Consider the following 18,903-nt stretch of genomic DNA (forward strand, 5'->3'; position numbering starts at 1 on the left):
GGGACTAGTGGGTGTGTCTACATGAGAATTGAGGGGCGGGGACTAGCGGGTGTGTCTACATAAGAATTGAGGGGCGGGGACTAGTGGGTGTGTCTACATGAGAATTGAGGGGCGGGGACTAGTGGGTGTGTCTACCTAAGAATTGAGGGGCGGGGACCAGTGGGTGTGTCTATAAGGCTACTGCGCCTATCACAACCTCCGTTACTCCGGGAGATCTATAGCAGCGGGTTGCTTAAACTATAATATTACAACATTTGAGGGTTGGCTTGAATGACGTCACCAGCTGTTTGATCGTATCAACAAAAGTACAAGAACATAAATTTGGGGATCAGCAATCTTAGCCAACTACTCAAACCCTACTCAGATACCGTGCAGCATTGACACGATTTAGCAAGCATGATCACCTCTTTGTTGATTTCTGTCCATCAAAGTTAAAAGAATGGATTGATTGGCTCGTTAATGACACGTGATCGCATCTCACAACTCGTGATGTTGATGGTTGAATTAATCAACTAGCTGTACGGCTCCTCCCATGAATGGCTCAATTCTTTAAGCTGGAGCACTCAACATACTGTTATATGGGGTTTCGTTGGATAATTAATCAAGTTTTAATTACATAATTAGTGTGGCCTTAACAGCATAATTAGATCCAGTTAATTAGATTCTTGTGACACCTGTCTTTGTTTTTCTGGACAGACCTACCCCCCCCCCCCCCCGAACCCACTTCCAAACACTGCCGAGTTTTCAAACATCTCAAGTCACTAGTGACACCAACTACATGGTCTGACCACGCTACAAACAGACGACAGCTACTCTTTTCACTGCCTCTCTCTCAGTGTTTCTTCCAGACTTTTTTCTCCGGGGGGCACTTGAAATCTTCGGGGGGGGGGGGCGGTAAACTTTCTTCGGGGGGGCTGACACTGTTAAAAGTATATATTTTCTATATAAATTATATAAATTTCATTTCGTTCGGGGGGGGGGGGGGTGGTAAAATTTTTTTGGGGGGGGGGGGGGGGGCTTCGCCCCCCCGAAGAGATGCATGGAAGAAACTCTGCTCTCTCTATCTTAAAAAAAATAGTTGCATCTTCCCACGAACACCAGGATAATCTCCAATAGTTGTTGGTGTGTGCTGAGCAATGGTTCGATTGAAAAGTATTTTAAGACCATGACAACATTGGCATCAAGTCGAGTACAAACGTGTTAGAGCAACACACATGTTACACGTCTTGTGCACACACACACACACATACACACACACACACACACACATATATATATATATATATATATATATATATATATATATATATATATATATATATATATATATATTGACGTTATGTAGGGTGACATTATTTGTGGTGACGTTATGTGTGGTGACGTTATGTATGGTGACTTTATGTGTGGTGACGTTATGTGTGGTGACGTTATGTGTGGTGACGTTATGTATGGTCACGTTATGTGTGGTGACGTTATGTGTGGTGACGTTATGTGGTGACGTTATAAATCAGAAATCGATGGGACCAATCAAAGAGACACATAGCCTATTGACATCTCCTAAAGTTAATGCACTAAACGAACGCTCTTGCCCGAAGTGGACTAACGTTTATCTAATGCAAGGTAATCAACAATTACAGCTAATTGTTCATTAACATTCTTCTGGTTTAAAATCATTAGATGTTGTTTTCATATTTCTAATATCGGCCACGTATGTAGTGTAAGGTAGGTCAATAATAGCACACACTTTATCTATGTATCTATATCAGCCATATAGAAAAAATTAGACTCTTTTATTTCATATTTTGTAAAATATTTTTTCTAAGCTATGCAATGTATAATAATAGGCTGAAAGGTGAAAGGTTATGAGGTTATAAAACACTATCCACTACCGCCCACTCATGACCTGTCTCAATGGACGCCAGCGAGAAAAGTCTCAAAGGTATTTGAGAGGTCCATAAATTAATTTAAAAATCATGCACAGCGTAGTTACAATTAATATGGTTATAAAATCCGGCCTATCTGGTTTTTTTTCGGACTTTACTAAAGATTGGATGTATTTGATGTTTTTAATATTTTCAGTAACTAAATAAAAATAAAAATAAAAGCAAAAACAATTTGGTTTTCAAGTGTAATGGCGACATAAACAATGGCATCCTGCTATTCGATAGGCCGCCATAAATTCTATTGTACACATTGTAAGCTAAAAAAAGAAAACTAGGTCATGGGTTTTAAATTTGCATTGTTATTTGAAAACTTGATCTGCAAAGTTTTGTAAACAAATAGTTATCGATCACTAAGTTACTGTACAGCCAATCAATATTTGTCGTACGAAAGTGAAACATCCGGTTATAACTTAGGCTTGATGAAAATAAATAGAAATGTAGCCTTAAGTTAAGCTCAACAAATTATTTTCAATTTGTCTGATTATAGCATTTATTCTAAAAATATAAAATTTCTATATTAATTTTAGGCTTAAGTTTTTATTTTTTATTTTTTTTATACGGTCTAAATCTAAAAAGCACGTTTTTATTCCATGTCAACAACATTATGGAAGGAATCTCGTCAACTCGCTGGTGTCCATTGGTAGCGACGTATTTTTTTTATAACAAGGACATTAAAAAAACAATCTTTAACCTTAGCGTAAATTACGAAAAAAAAAACCCACCCCTATTAAATTTATGATCTTGTATCGGAGTACGACAAAATAATACATCAGAGGACGGTACGACATACTTCATCAGATGACTGAGTACGACATACTTCATCAGATGACTGAGTATGACAAACTACTACATCAGATGACGGAGTACGACAAACTACTTCATCAGATGACGGAGTACGACAAACTACTACATCAGATGACGGAGTACGACAAACTTCATCAGATGACGGAAGACGACAAACTTCATCAGATGACGGAGAACGACAAACTACTTCATCAGATGACGGAGTACGATAAACTACTACATCAGATGACGGAGTACGACAAACTACTTCATCAGATGACGGAGTACGACAAACTACTTCATCAGATGACGGAGTACGACAAACTACTACATCAGATGACGGAGTACGACAAACTACTTCATCAGATGACGGAGTACGATAAACTACTACATCAGATGACGGAGTACGACAAACTACTTCATCAGATGACGGAGTATGACAAACTACTACATCAGATGACGGAGTACGACAAACTACTACATCAGATGACGGAGTACGATAAACTACTACATCAGATGACGGAGTACGACATACTTCATCAGATGACTGAGAACGACAAACTACTACATCAGAGGACAGTACGACAAACAGCATTAGATGACGGAAGACGACATACTTCATCAGATGACTGAGAACGACAAACTACTACATCAGAGGACAGTACGACAAACTGCATCAGATGACAGTACGACAAACTACTACATCAGATGACGGAGTACGACATACTTCATCAGATGACTGAGAACGACAAACTACTACATCAGAGGACAGTACGACAAACTGCATTAGATGACGGAAGACGACATACTTCATCAGATGACTGAGAACGACAAACTACTACATCAGAGGACAGTACGACAAACTGCATCAGATGACGGAAGACGACATACTTCATCAGATGACTGAGAACGACAAACTACTACATCAGAGGACAGTGCGACAAACTGCATCAGATGACGGAAGACGAAAAACTGCGTCAGATGACGGAAGACGACATACTACATCAGATGACGGAAGACGACATACTACATCAGATGACGGAGTACGACATACTACATCAGATGACGGAGTACGACATACTACATCAGATGACTGACTAAGACATCCTACTTCATCAGATGACTGAGAACGACAAACTCCTACAAAGTCTGCACACCGGCAAGAAGTTCGCCACCAAGTACGCCGCCTACAGGCCCAGCTACCCGCAAGAAGTGTACGATCACATCATGAGCTACCACCTAGAGCGGCATGATTCTCTCCCCTGCGACCAGCAGTTGGCTGTTGATGTTTGCTGCGGCTCAGGTCAGAGTACTCTGCCCCTGACCAAATATTTCGGCAAGGTTCATACAACTTCTGTATTAGCTACATTAGGCAAGGTTCATACAACTTCTGTATTAGCTACATTAGGCAAGGTTCATACAACTTCTGTATTAGCTACATTAGGCAAGGTTCATACAACTTCTGTATTAGCTACATTAGGCAAGGTTCATACAACTTCTGTATTAGCTACATTAGGCAAGGTTCATACAACTTCTGTATTAGCTACATTAGGCAAGGTTCATACAACTTCTGTATTAGCTACATTAGGCAAGGTTTATACAACTTCTGTATTAGCTACACATTTTGGCAAGGTTATACAACTTCTATATTAGCTACATTAGGCAAGGTTCATACAACTTCTGTATTAGCTACATTAGGCAAGGTTCAGACAACTTCTGTATTAGCTACATATTTTGGCAAGGTTCATACAACTTCTGTATTAGCTACATTAGGCAAGGTTCATACAACTTCTGTATTAGCTACATTAGGCAAGGTTCATACAACTTCTGTATTAGCTACATTAGGCAAGGTTCATTCAACTTCTGTATTAGCTACATTAGGCAAGGTTTATACAACTTCTGTATTAGCTACATTAGGCAAGGTTCTTACAACTTCTATATTAGCTACATTAGGCAAGGTTCATACAACTTCTGTATTAGCTACATTAGGCAAGGTTCATACAACTTCTATATTAGCTACATTAGGCAAGGTTCATACAACTTCTGTATTAGCTACATTAGGCAAGGTTCATACAACTTCTGTATTAGCTACATTAGGCAAGGTTCATACAACTTCTGTATTAGCTACATTAGGCAAGGTTTATACAACTTCTGTATTAGCTACATTAGGCAAGGTTCATACAACTTCTGTATTAGCTACATTAGGCAAGGTTCATACAACTTCTGTATTAGCTACATTAGGCAAGGTTTATACAACTTCTGTATTAGCTACATTAGGCAAGGTTTATACAACTTCTATATTAGCTACACATTTTGGCAAGGGTCATACAACTTCTGTATTAGCTACATTAGGCAAGGTTCATACAACTTCTGTATTAGCTACATTAGGCAAGGTTTATACAACTTCTGTATTAGCTACATTAGGCAAGGGTCATACAACTTCTGTATTAGCTACATTAGGCAAGGTTCATACAACTTCTGTATTAGCTACATTAGGCAAGGTTTATACAACTTCTGTATTAGCTACATTAGGCAAGGTTTATACAACTTCTGTATTAGCTACATTAGGCAAGGTTCATACAACTTCTGTATTAGCTACATTAGGCAAGGTTCATTCAACTTCTGTATTAGCTACATTAGGCAAGGTTTATACAACTTCTGTATTAGCTACATTAGGCAAGGTTTATACAACTTCTGTATTAGCTACATTAGGCAAGGTTCATTCAACTTCTGTATTAGCTACATTAGGCAAGGTTCATTCAACTTCTGTATTAGCTACATTAGGCAAGGTTTATACAACTTCTGTATTAGCTACATTAGGCAAGGTTCTTACAACTTCTATATTAGCTACATTAGGCAAGGTTCATACAACTTCTATATTAGCTACATTAGGCAAGGTTCATACAACTTCTGTATTAGCTACATTAGGCAAGGTTTATACAACTTCTGTATTAGCTACATTAGGCAAGGTTTATACAACTTCTGTATTAGCTACATTAGGCAAGGTTTATACAACTTCTGTATTAGCTACATTAGGCAAGGTTTATACAACTTCTATATTAGCTACATTAGGCAAGGTTCATACAACTTCTGTATTAGCTACATATTTTGGCAAGGTTTATACAACTTCTGTATTAGCTACATTAGGCAAGGTTCATACAACTTCTGTATTAGCTACATTAGGCAAGGTTTATACAACTTCTGTATTAGCTACATTAGGCAAGGTTCATACAACTTCTGTATTAGCTACATTAGGCAAGGTTCATACAACTTCTGTATTAGCTACATTAGGCAAGGTTTATACAACTTCTGTATTAGCTACATTAGGCAAGGTTTATACAACTTCTGTATTAGCTACATTAGGCAAGGTTCATATCACTTCTGTATTAGCTACATTAGGCAAGGTTCAGACAACTTCTGTATTAGCTACATTAGGCAAGGTTCATACAACTTCTGTATTAGCTACATTAGGCAAGGTTCATACAACTTCTGTATTAGCTACATATTTTGGCAAGGTTTATACAACTTCTGTATTAGCTACATTAGGCAAGGTTCATACAACTTCTATATTAGCTACATTAGGCAAGGTTTATACAACTTCTGTATTAGCTACATTAGGCAAGGTTCAGACAACTTCTGTATTAGCTACATTAGGCAAGGTTCATACAACTTCTGTATTAGCTACATTAGGCAGGGTTCATACAACTTCTGTATTAGCTACATTAGGCAAGGTTCAGACAACTTCTGTATTAGCTACATTAGGCAAGGTTTATACAACTTCTGTATTAGCTACATATTTTGGCAAGGTTCATACAACTTCTGTATTAGCTACATTAGGCAAGGTTCATACAACTTCTGTATTAGCTACATTAGGCAAGGTTCATACAACTTCTGTATTAGCTACATTAGGCAAGGTTTATACAACTTCTATATTAGCTACATTAGGCAAGGTTCATACAACTTCTGTATTAGCTACATTAGGCAAGGTTCATACAACTTCTGTATTAGCTACATATTTTGGCAAGGTTATACAACTTCTATATTAGCTACATTAGACAAGGTTCATACAACTTCTGTATTAGCTACATTAGGCAAGGTCACATTCAACTTCTGTATTAGCTACATTAGGCAAGGTTCATACAACTTCTGTATTAGCTACATTAGGCAAGGGTCATACAACTTCTGTATTAGCTACATTAGGCAAGGTTTATACAACTTCTGTATTAGCTACATTAGGCAAGGTTTATACAACTTCTGTATTAGCTACATTAGGCAAGGTTTATACAACTTCTATATTAGCTACATTAGGCAAGGTTCATACAACTTCTATATTAGCTACATTAGGCAAGGTTCATACAACTTCTGTATTAGCTACATTAGGCAAGGTTCATACAACTTCTATATTAGCTACATTAGGCAAGGTTTATACAACTTCTGTATTAGCTACATTAGGCAAGGTTTATACAACTTCTGTATTAGCTACATTAGGCAAGGTTTATACAACTTCTGTATTAGCTACATTAGGCAAGGTTTATACAACTTCTGTATTAGCTACATTAGGCAAGGTTCATACAACTTCTGTATTAGCTACATTAGGCAAGGTTCATACAACTTCTGTATTAGCTACATTAGGCAAGGTTTATACAACTTCTGTATTAGCTACATTAGGCAAGGTTCATACAACTTCTGTATTAGCTACATTAGGCAAGGTTCATACAACTTCTGTATTAGCTACATTAGGCAAGGTTCATACAACTTCTATATTAGCTACATTAGGCAAGGTTCATACAACTTCTGTATTAGCTACATTAGGCAAGGTTCATACAACTTCTGTATTAGCTACATTAGGCAAGGTTCATACAACTTCTGTATTAGCTACATTAGACAAGGTTCATACAACTTCTGTATTAGCTACATTAGGCAAGGTTCATACAACTTCTGTATTAGCTACATTAGGCAAGGTTTATACAACTTCTGTATTAGCTACATTAGGCAAGGTTTATACAACTTCTGTATTAGCTACATTAGGCAAGGTTCATACAACTTCTGTATTAGCTACATTAGGCAAGGTTCATATAACTTGTGTATTAGCTACATTAGGCAAGGTTTATACAACTTCTGTATTAGCTACATTAGGCAAGGTTCATATAACTTGTGTATTAGCTACATTAGGCAAGGTTTATACAACTTCTGTATTAGCTACATTAGGCAAGGTTTATACAACTTCTGTATTAGCTACATTAGGCAAGGTTTATACAACTTCTGTATTAGCTACATTAGGCAACCATTGGGGTGGGATGGGTATTACATTATGACGTGATCAAATAACTATAACAGAGGCGTCACCAGACGCGTCACGTGGGGGGTGGGTGGCCCAGAATGAACGGGTGAATTCAAGGGAGGTAATGTCATGTTCGCCTTTGTAGATTGTGTTGCAGAAGATTCCGAGTATTTTAATGATAATATTTTTCAGGTGCAATCTTTCTGTATTTATCAATCCCTAAAGAGCTTTAACGAATGTATTTTCATCGTTTTGCTCAACAATATCACAAACAGCGTAAACCAACTTAAGTGAAAGTACAGCACAAATGGAGGGGAGGGGGGCATCGACTCCCTCATGGGGAGGGGAGCAACGATTCCCTTAGGGGGAGGGGAGCAACGACTCCCTCCCCCGAGGACACCACATAATAAACGTTAAAATGGAGCCCAGATCAGGAGAATCAAAGGATCCAGTAGAGATATTTTGAGAGGGTCATAGGAGAGGCTGGGATGGAATGGGGGAGGGGAATAAAAAAAACTAGCAAGACGCATATTTAAAGAATTCATCCCACCCCTATCTCAAGGTTGTAGGTAGTGACGTCAGCGTGGACCTGATATCCAAGGTGCCAGCTGCACAGAATTTAACAACCGCAGTGGCCGCCGCTGAAGATTTGCGCTTCCTGGAGTCTGGAACTGTTGACCTCGTCACCATAGCAACCAGTTTGCAGTGGGTGAACCTGGACAAGTGAGTGGTTGTCGTAACATCAGCCCAATCTGGTCGACTTTGTAACATCAGCACAATCTAGTTAATGTCAACATTGTAACATCAGTCCGTAGTGGTTAATGTCAACATTGTAACATCAGCCCATAGTGGTTAATGTCAACATTGTAACATCAGCCCAATCTAGTTAATGTCAACATTGTAACATCAGCCCATAGTGGTTAATGTCAACATTGTAACATCAGCCCATAGTGGTTAATGTCAACATTGTAACATCAGCCCATAGTGGTTAATGTCAACATTGTAACATCAGCCCATAGTGGTTAATGTCAACATTTTAACATTAGTCCATAGTGGTTAATGTCAACATTGTAACATCAGCCCAATCTAGTTAATCTCAACATTGTAACATCAGCCCATAGTGGTTAATGTCAACATTTTAACATCAGTCCATAGTGGTTAATGTCAACATTGTAACATCAGCCCAATCTAGTTAATGTCAACATTGTAACATCAGCCCATAGTGGTTAATGTCAACATTGTAACATCAGCACAATCTGGTTAATGTCAACAGTGTAACATCAGCCCATAGTGGTTAATGTCAACATTGTAACATCAGCCCAATCTGGTTAATGTCAACAGTGTAACATCAGTCCATAGTGGTTAATGTCAACATTGTAACATCAGCCCATAGTGGTTAATGTCAACATTGTAACATCAGCCCAATCTGGTTAATGTCAACATTGTAACATCAGCCCATAGTGGTTAATGTCAACATTGTAACATCAGCCCATAGTGGTTAATGTCAACATTGTAACATCAGTCCATAGTGGTTAATGTCAACAGTGTAACATCAGTCCATAGTGGTTAATGTCAACATTGTAACATCAGCCCAATCTGGTTAATGTCAACATTGTAACATCAGCCCATAGTGGTTAATGTCAACATTGTAACATCAGCCCATAGTGGTTAATGTCAACATTGTAACATCAGTCCATAATGGTTAATGTCAACATTGTAACATCAGCCCATAGTGGTTAATGTCAACATTGTAACATCAGTCCATAGTGGTTAATGTCAACATTGTAACATCAGCCCATAGTGGTTAATGTCAACATTGTAACATCAGCCCATAGTGGTTAATGTCAACATTGTAACATCAGTCCATAGTGGTTAATGTCAACATTGTAACATCAGCCCATAGTGGTTAATGTCGAAATTGTAACATCAGTCCATAGTGGTTAATGTCAACATTGTAACATCAGCCCATAGTGGTTAATGTCAACATTGTAACATCAGTCCATAGTGGTTAATGTCAACATTGTAACATCAGTCCATAATGGTTAATGTCAACATTGTAACATCAGCCCATAGTGGTTAATGTCAACATTGTAACATCAGTCCATAGTGGTTAATGTCAACATTGTAACATCAGCCCATAGTGGTTAATGTCAACATTGTAACATCAGCCCATAGTGGTTAATGTCAACATTGTAACATCAGTCCATAGTGGTTAATGTCAACATTGTAACATCAGCACAATCTGGTTAATGTCAACATTGTAACATCAGTCCGTAGTGGTTATTGTCAACATTGTAACATCAGCCCATAGTGGTTAATGTCAACATTGTAACATCAGCCCATAGTGGTTAATGTCAACATTGTAACATCAGTCCATAGTGGTTAATGTCAACATTGTAACATCAGCCCATAGTGGTTAATGTCAACATTGTAACATCAGTCCATAGTGGTTAATGTCAACATTGTAACATCAGCCCATAGTGGTTAATGTCAACATTGTAACATCAGCCCATAGTGGTTAATGTCAACATTGTAACATCAGTCCATAGTGGTTAATGTCAACATTGTAACATCAGCACAATCTGGTTAATGTCAACATTGTAACATCAGTCCGTAGTGGTTAATGTCAACATTGTAACATCAGCCCAGAGTGGTTAATGTCAACATTGTAACATCAGTCCATAGTGGTTAATGTCAACATTGTAACATCAGCCTGTAGTGGTTAATGTCAACATTGTAACATCAGCCCATAGTGGTTAATGTCAACATTGTAACATCAGTCCATAGTGGTTAATGTCAACATTGTAACATCAGCCCATAGTGGTTAATGTCAACATTGTAACATCAGCCCATAGTGGTTAATGTCAACATTGTAACATCAGTCCATAGTGGTTAATGTCAACATTGTAACATCAGCCCATAGTGGTTAATGTCGAAATTGTAACATCAGTCCATAGTGGTTAATGTCAACATTGTAACATCAGCCCATAGTGGTTAATGTCAACATTGTAACATCAGTCCATAGTGGTTAATGTCAACATTGTAACATCAGTCCATAATGGTTAATGTCAACATTGTAACATCAGCCCATAGTGGTTAATGTCAACATTGTAACATCAGTCCATAGTGGTTAATGTCAACATTGTAACATCAGCCCATAGTGGTTAATGTCAACATTGTAACATCAGCCCATAGTGGTTAATGTCAACATTGTAACATCAGTCCATAGTGGTTAATGTCAACATTGTAACATCAGCACAATCTGGTTAATGTCAACATTGTAACATCAGTCCGTAGTGGTTATTGTCAACATTGTAACATCAGCCCATAGTGGTTAATGTCAACATTGTAACATCAGCCCATAGTGGTTAATGTCAACATTGTAACATCAGTCCATAGTGGTTAATGTCAACATTGTAACATCAGCCCATAGTGGTTAATGTCAACATTGTAACATCAGTCCATAGTGGTTAATGTCAACATTGTAACATCAGCCCATAGTGGTTAATGTCAACATTGTAACATCAGCCCATAGTGGTTAATGTCAACATTGTAACATCAGTCCATAGTGGTTAATGTCAACATTGTAACATCAGCACAATCTGGTTAATGTCAACATTGTAACATCAGTCCGTAGTGGTTAATGTCAACATTGTAACATCAGCCCAGAGTGGTTAATGTCAACATTGTAACATCAGTCCATAGTGGTTAATGTCAACATTGTAACATCAGCCTGTAGTGGTTAATGTCAACATTGTAACATCAGCCCATAGTGGTTAATGTCAACATTGTAACATCAGTCCATAGTGGTTAATGTCAACATTGTAACATCAGCCCATAGTGGTTAATGTCAACATTGTAACATCAGTCCATAGTGGTTAATGTCAACATTGTAACATCAGTCCATAGTGGTTAATGTCAACATTGTAACATCAGCCCGTAGTGGTTAATGTCAACATTGTAACATCAGTCCATAGTGGTTAATGTCAACATTGTAACGCCCAATCTGGTTACTGTCAAAATCTATCTAATGTCTAGATTTATATTTATGATTTGTTGATTTAAAAACAAATCTAGTTTAAGGTCAGGAGTAACTACCCCCCCCCCCCCCAGGTCTTAGCTAGATTTGTACTAACACGGGGTAGATTAGAGTCCCTGATGAAAATCTTTCTCTACCCAGCTACTCTCCCCTAAGATCTCTGTTTTCCTCTACTCTCCCATAAGATCTCTGTTTTCCTCTACTCTCCCATAAGATCTTTGTTTGTCTCTACTCTCCCATAAGATCTTTTTTTGTCTCTACTCTCCCCTAAGATCTCTGTTTTCCTCTACTCTCCCATAAGATCTCTGTTTTCCTCTACTCTCCCATAAGATCTTTGTTTGTCTCTACTCTCCCATAAGATCTTTTTTTGTCTCTACTCTCCCATAAGATCTCTGTTTTCCTCTACTCTCCCCTAAGATCTCTGTTTTCCTCTACTCTCCCATAATATCTCTGTTTTCCTCTACTCTCCCATAAGATCTTAGTTTACTCTCCCATAGTATCTCTGTTTTCCTCTTCCCTCCCATAAGATCTTAGTTTACTCTCCCATAGTATCTCTGTTTTCCTCTTCCCTCCCATAAGATCTTAGTTTACTCTCCCATAGTATCTCTGTTTTCCTCTACTCTCCCATAATATCTCTGTTTTCCTCTACTCTCACATAAGATCTCTGTTTTCCTCTACTCTCCCCTAAGATCTCTGTTTTCCTCTCCTCCTGTTGCAGGTTTTTCTCGGAAGTCCGGCGAGTCTTGAAGCCAGACGGGACTTTTGCCGCCTACAGCTACTGGTTTGATCAGCTGGACAATGTTGAGGCAGACACGTACTTGAAACATGTGAGCTCACACAGTAACGTTAAGGTTTAGCCTGCCTGCGTATGTTTAGATTAACGTTAAGTCAAGGTTTAGCCTGCCTGCGTATGTTTAGGTTAACGTTAAGTCAAGGTTTAGCCTGCCTGCGTATGTTTAGATTAACGTTAACTCAAGGTTTAATCTGCCTGCGTATGTTTAGATTAACGTTAAGTCAAGGTTTAGCCTGACTGCGTATGTTTAGAGTTACGTTAAGTCAAGGTTTAGCCTGCCTGCATATGTTTAGATTAACGTTAAGTCAAGGTTTAACCTGCCTGCGTATGTTTAGAGTAACATTGAACAATAGATTTTCAGGGGGGGGGCACTTGAAATTCGTGTGGTATGGGGGAGGAGGAAAGAGTATATTTTGTGTAAAAATTTAATATTTTCTCCGAGGGAGCAGGGAAGAGGCGCTTGAAATATTCTGGGGAGGAAGGGGGGGGGGGGGGGGGTTACAGTACTCTCCTCTCCCAGATAGATGACCAATAGAAACGCCTGAAAGAAACGCCTGAAAGAAACGTCTGAAAGCAACGTCTGAAAGAAACGTCTGAAAGAAAAGCCTGAAAGAAACGTCTGAAAGAAAAGCCTAAAAAACGCCTGAAAGAAACGAGTGTTCCCGAATTCTCAAGGGTAGACTTGTCTTATATACCGTACAAGCACTTAGCAGTGGTGTTCTATCCTACAACATTGTCTGGCCAAAATAAAACAAATTGAATTTTTTTTCTTTGTTTTAGATGCGCAATAAAGTGTTTGGTAAATATTTGACGTCGAGGATGGATATCATGAAGAACAAATACACAACAATCAAGCTTCCATTTCGTCAAATACAGCGGTAGGTTGAGCTGACACTAACGTTTCATCAAATACAGCGGTAGGTTGACCTAAACAAATACACGACACTCAAGTTTCATCAAATACAGCTGTAGGTTGACCTAAACAAATACACGACACTCAAGTTTCATCAAATACAGCGGTAGGTTGACCTAAACAAATACACGACACTCAAGTTTCATCAAATACAGCTGTAGGTTGACCTAAACAAATACACGACACTCAAGTTTCATCAAATACAGCGGTAGGTTGACCTAAACAAATACACGACACTCAAGTTTCATCAAATACAGCTGTAGGTTGACCTAAACAAATACACGACACTCAAGTTTCATCAAATACAGCGGTAGGTTGACCTAAACAAATACACGACACTCAAGTTTCCATTTCGTCAAATACAGCGGTAGGTTGACCTAAACAAATACACGATACTCAAGTTTCATCAAATACAGCTGTACGTTGACCTAAACAAATACACGACACTCAAGTTTCATCAAATACAGCTGTAGGTTGACCTAAACAAATACACGACACTCAAGTTTCATCAAATACAGCGGTAGGTTGACCTAAACAAATACACGACACTCAAGTTTCCATTTCGTCAAATACAGCGGTTGACCTAAACAAATACACGACACTCAAGTTTCCATTTCGTCAAATACAGCGGTTGACCTAAACAAATACACGATACTCAAGTTTCATCAAATACAGCTGTAGGTTGACCTAAACCATTAACTTCCCAGATTCGATAACATCGAGATGACAGCCAACATGACGCTGAAAGAATACATGGGCTACATCGAGTCCTTCCACTACATCAACTTCTACTTGAGGGAATTCCCTGACTCTCAGATACTGGAGGAGATGGAGACATCGTAAGGCTACATTCATGTTTCATCTAGTCAGTGGGGTACATTCATGTTTCCTCTAGTCAGTGGTGTACATTTGTTTACTGGAGGAGATGGAGACATCGTAAGGCTACATTAATGTTTCATCTAGTCAGTGGGGTACATTCATGTTTCCTCTAGTCAGTGGTGTACATTTGTTTACTGGAGGAGATGGAGACATCGTAAGGCTACATTCATGTTTCATCTAGTCAGTGGTGTACATTCATGTTTCCTCTAGTCAGTGGTGTACATTTGTTTACTGGAGGAGATGGAGACATCGTAAGGCTACTTTCATGTTTCCACTAGTCAGTGGTGTACATTTGTTTACTGGAGGAGATGGAGACAACGTAAGGCTACATTCATGTTTCATCTAGTCAGTGGTGTAGTTTAGTTTACTGGAGGAGATGGAGACAACGTAAGGCTACATTCATGTTTCCTTTAGTCAGTGGTGTACATTCATGTTTCCTCTAGTCAGTGGTGTACCTTAGTTTACTGGAGGAGATGGAGACAACGTAAGGCTACTTTCATGTTTCATCTAGTCAGTGGTGTACCTTTGTTTAGTTTATTCTAAACATTTTTTTTAAACAATCATGTTTCATCTAGTCAGTGGTGTACATTTGTTTAGTTTATTCCACCCACGACACCAACATTCATGCTTGAAATCTATAAATATTGATTTTTGAAATATTTCAAGTAACAAAGGAACATGAAGTCATATTTTTTTGAAACGACCATGTTAAATTATGTAACAAGGCATCTTTACAAGGGTACCACAAGAATACAATCACTAGATTACCGTGCTAATTCTTAAATAGAAAACAATTCTAAAAAGAAAAAGAAAAACGTGATAGTTGAAGTAATTTGAAAGTGTCCCCACTTACCCAAAATGCCAGCCATATCTCTGGGAATAAAACTCAATTTCCACCGGGAAAAGTCTCGAATATTTCGTTAATTATTTTAAAAAATCTGTATAACTAGGTCATATTGTTGGAAAAGTATAATTTTATACCAAATTATACCAATTTCTTACAGCAAAAGATTCAAATAAAAAATAACAAAAAGTGGAGTTTATAGAAATGTGCACATAGAGTTAGTATTCAGCCAATGAACGTTTGTCTTACTAAAACAGATCTTGTGACCAGACTTCATGTCAAGAAATAGAAATGTAGCATTAAACGCAAAACATATTTTCAAGATTTCTGCATTCCCAACTTTTATAACATTACACATTTTAAGTTCCCTGCATGGACAACTTTTATAACGTTTAATATTTCAGAATTTTTAAAGACATATTAAGGTTTTAGAAATATTTTTTTTAGTTACTGACATCATAAATGCAAAATTAACAAAACTGATACCCATGTCAACAAATTATTGGAGGCTTCTCGTGAACTCGGTTGTGTCCAAAGATAGTTTAGACAGTTATTTCTGGAACCTTTTAATTTATAGCTAAAACAATTATCTGAAAAATCTTTTCATTTATAGCTAAAACAATTATCCGAAGAATCTTTTAATTTATAGCTAAAACAATTATCTGAAAAACCTTTTTATTTATATCTAAAAAAAATTCTGGAAAATCTTTTGATTTATAGCTAAGACACTTATCTAGGGAGCATTACAATTTATACTACGACATTTATTACTTTACGAAAACATTTCAATTTATACTACGACAATTATTACTTTAAGAAAAATGTTAATTGGTTTATTTTTGTTTTCCTAGCCTAGCTTCCATCCTAGGGGGCGGAGCCTCCGTAGGCAGTGGAGATATACAGCTGAGTACCAAGTGGAACGTCTTTATGGTGCTGGGGAGGAATGGATGAAGTGGGACGTCTTTATGGTTCTGGGGAAGAATGGATGAAGTGGGACGTCTTTATGGTGCTGGGTAGGAATGGATAAAGTGGGACGTCTTTATGGTGCTGGGGAGGAATGGATGAAGTGGGACGTCTTTATGGTGCTGGGGAGGAATGGATGAAGTGGGACGTCTTCATGGTGCTGAGGAGGAATGGATGAAGTGGGACATCTTGCTGGGGAGGAATGGATAAAGTGGGACGTCTTTATGGTTCTGGGGAGGAATGGATGAAGTGGGACGTCTTCATGGTGTTGGGGAGGAATGGATGAAGTGGGACGTCTTTATGGTTCTGGGGAGGAATGGATGAAGTGGGACGTCTTTATGGTGCTGGGGAGGAATGGATGAAGTGGGACGTCTTTGCTGGGGAGTAATGGATGAAATGGAACGTCTTTATGGTGCTGGGGAGGAATGGATGAAGTGGGACGTCTTTATGGTGCTGGGGAGGAATGGATGAAGTGGGACGTCTTCATGGTGTTGGGGAGGAATGGATGAAGTGGGACGTCTTTATGGTGCTGGGGAGGAATGGATGAAGTGGGACGTCTTTATGGTGCTGGGAAGGAATGGATGAAGTGGGACATCTTTGCTGGGGAGGAATGGATGAAGTGGGACGTCTTCATGGTGTTGGGGAGGAATGGATGAAGTGGGACGTCTTTATGGTGCTGGGAAGGAATGGATGAAGTGGGACGTCTTTGCTGGGGAGGAATGGATGAAGTGGGACGTCTTTATGGTTCTGGAGAGGAATGGACGAAGTGGGACGTCTTTATGGTGTTGGGGAGGAATGGATAAAGTGGGACGTCTTTATGGTGCTGGGGAGGAATGGATGAAGTGGGACGTCTTTATGGTGTTGGGGAGGAATGGATAAAGTGGGACGTCTTTATGGTGCTGGGAAGGAATGGATGAAGTGTGACGTCTTTGCTGGGGAGGAATGGATGAAGTGGGACGTCTTTATGGTGCTGGGGAGGAATGGATGAAGTGGTACGTCTTTATGGTGTTAGGGAGGAATGGATAAAGTGGGACGTCTTAATGGTGCTGGGAAGGAATGGATGAAGTGGGACGTCTTTGCTGGGGAGGAATGGATGAAGTGGGACGGCTTTATGGTGCTGGGGAGGAATGGATGAAGTGGGACGTCTTTATGGTGCTGGGGAGGAATGGATGAAGTGGGACGTCTTTATGGTGCTGGGGAGGAATGGATGAAGTGGGACGTCATGTTGGGAAGGAATGGATGAAGTGGGACGTCATGTTGGGAAGGAATGGATGAAGTGGGACGTCATGTTGGGGAGGAATGGATGAAGTGGGACGTCATGTTGGGGAGGAATGGATGAAGTGGGACGTCATGTTGGGGAGGAATGGATGAAGTGGGACGTCATGTTGGGGAGGAATGGATGAAGTGGGACGTCATGTTGGGGAGGAATGGATGAAGTGGGACGTCATGTTGAGGAGGAATGGATGAAGTGGGACGTCATGTTGGGGAGGAATGGATGAAGTGGGACGTCATGTTGGGAAGGAATGGATGAAGTGGGACGTCATGTTGGGGAGGAATGGATGAAGTGAAGTGGGACGTCATGTTGGGGAGGAATGGATGAAGTGGGACGTCATGTTGGGGAGGAATGGATGAAGTGGGACGTCATGTTGGGGAGGAATGGATGAAGTGGGACGTCATGTTGGGGAGGAATGGATGAAGTGATGTGGGACGTCATGTTGGGGAGGAATGGATGAAGTGGGACGTCATGTTGGGGAGGAATGGATGAAGTGGGACGTCATGTTGGGGAGGAATGGATGAAGTGGGACGTCTTTGCTGGTTGCTGGTCTTGAAATGGTTATTAAAAATAAACAAATTTGCGAAATTCTACCGTTTTAAGTAATTGTGTTTAAAATTGTGTTCACCATTCATATGTTAAAAAGCTGTTAATGGAATAAAAGTTGTATTTGACTGACAAGGCATCTGAGTTGTATGAAACACATATAAGAATACAATACAAAGTCCAATGAACTGGTTTAAAATTTTCCTTGTTTCAATGTTTCTTATAAAGTAAACTAAAAGAAACATCAGCGGTAATTTGAGGAACATTTTATTCCAACGTGCCTTAAAAAATGACTGGGTGGACCAAATTAGTTTGTGACGTGGATAATTAAGCAGCTATTAAAATACATTTAATAAACATCTAAATGAAACAAACGGAACTATTACTGTCAAATAAACGCAAAAGTTGCAAATTTACAACTTTGCGCTACGGTAGCTGGTTGAATAGTGTCTATTTAATATGTTTGTCTCTGAAAATAGGAATTTTTTACTAACATTGCAGTAAATGCTACACATCAAGGACAAATGATACCACAGGAAAATATGAAATCTTGAACCCAACCCCGAACCCTAAACATAATCTAACATTTTGTTAGACCAGACACATATCTCCCCACCAACACACAAATCCCGATTTTAAAATGTCT

The 18,903-nt window shown here is 39.0% G+C and overlaps 1 protein-coding gene across 2 annotated transcripts; it reads left to right on the top strand.

The window, feature by feature from the left end:
* The first annotated feature begins 1,547 nt into the window (after nt 1–1,547).
* Nucleotides 1,548–17,720, top strand: LOC131944151 (putative methyltransferase DDB_G0268948). 2 transcript variants are annotated; one of them, XM_059304667.1, is made up of 7 exons: nt 1,548–1,620; nt 3,846–4,067; nt 8,570–8,730; nt 12,765–12,873; nt 13,620–13,717; nt 14,460–14,591; nt 16,327–17,720. In XM_059304667.1, the coding sequence occupies exons 2-7, from the start codon at nt 3,846–3,848 to the stop codon at nt 16,424–16,426; spliced, it is 822 nt and encodes a 273-aa protein (XP_059160650.1). In that variant the 5' UTR covers nt 1,548–1,620; the 3' UTR covers nt 16,427–17,720. The 2 variants fall into 2 exon arrangements, with proteins under 2 accessions (XP_059160650.1, XP_059160652.1); XM_059304669.1 differs by lacking the exon at nt 14,460–14,591.
* The last annotated feature ends 1,183 nt before the right edge of the window (nt 17,721–18,903 follow it).

The sequence above is a fragment of the Physella acuta genome, unplaced genomic scaffold (genome assembly GCF_028476545.2).
Source record: "Physella acuta isolate Inbredline_101_S28 unplaced genomic scaffold, ASM2847654v3 ptg000483l, whole genome shotgun sequence".
Taxonomy (NCBI): Eukaryota; Metazoa; Mollusca; class Gastropoda; family Physidae; genus Physella; species Physella acuta.

Bases quoted from the DNA above. Each gene is read 5' to 3' on its own strand.
- LOC131944151 (XM_059304667.1), top strand. From the start codon at position 3,846: ATGACTGAGAACGACAAACTCCTACAAAGTCTGCACACCGGCAAGAAG. The intron at 13,718-14,459 runs GTAGGTTGAGCT...TTAACTTCCCAG, and splicing joins CCATTTCGTCAAATACAGCG to ATTCGATAACATCGAGATGA. The intron at 14,592-16,326 runs GTAAGGCTACAT...TTGTTTTCCTAG, and splicing joins CTGGAGGAGATGGAGACATC to CCTAGCTTCCATCCTAGGGG.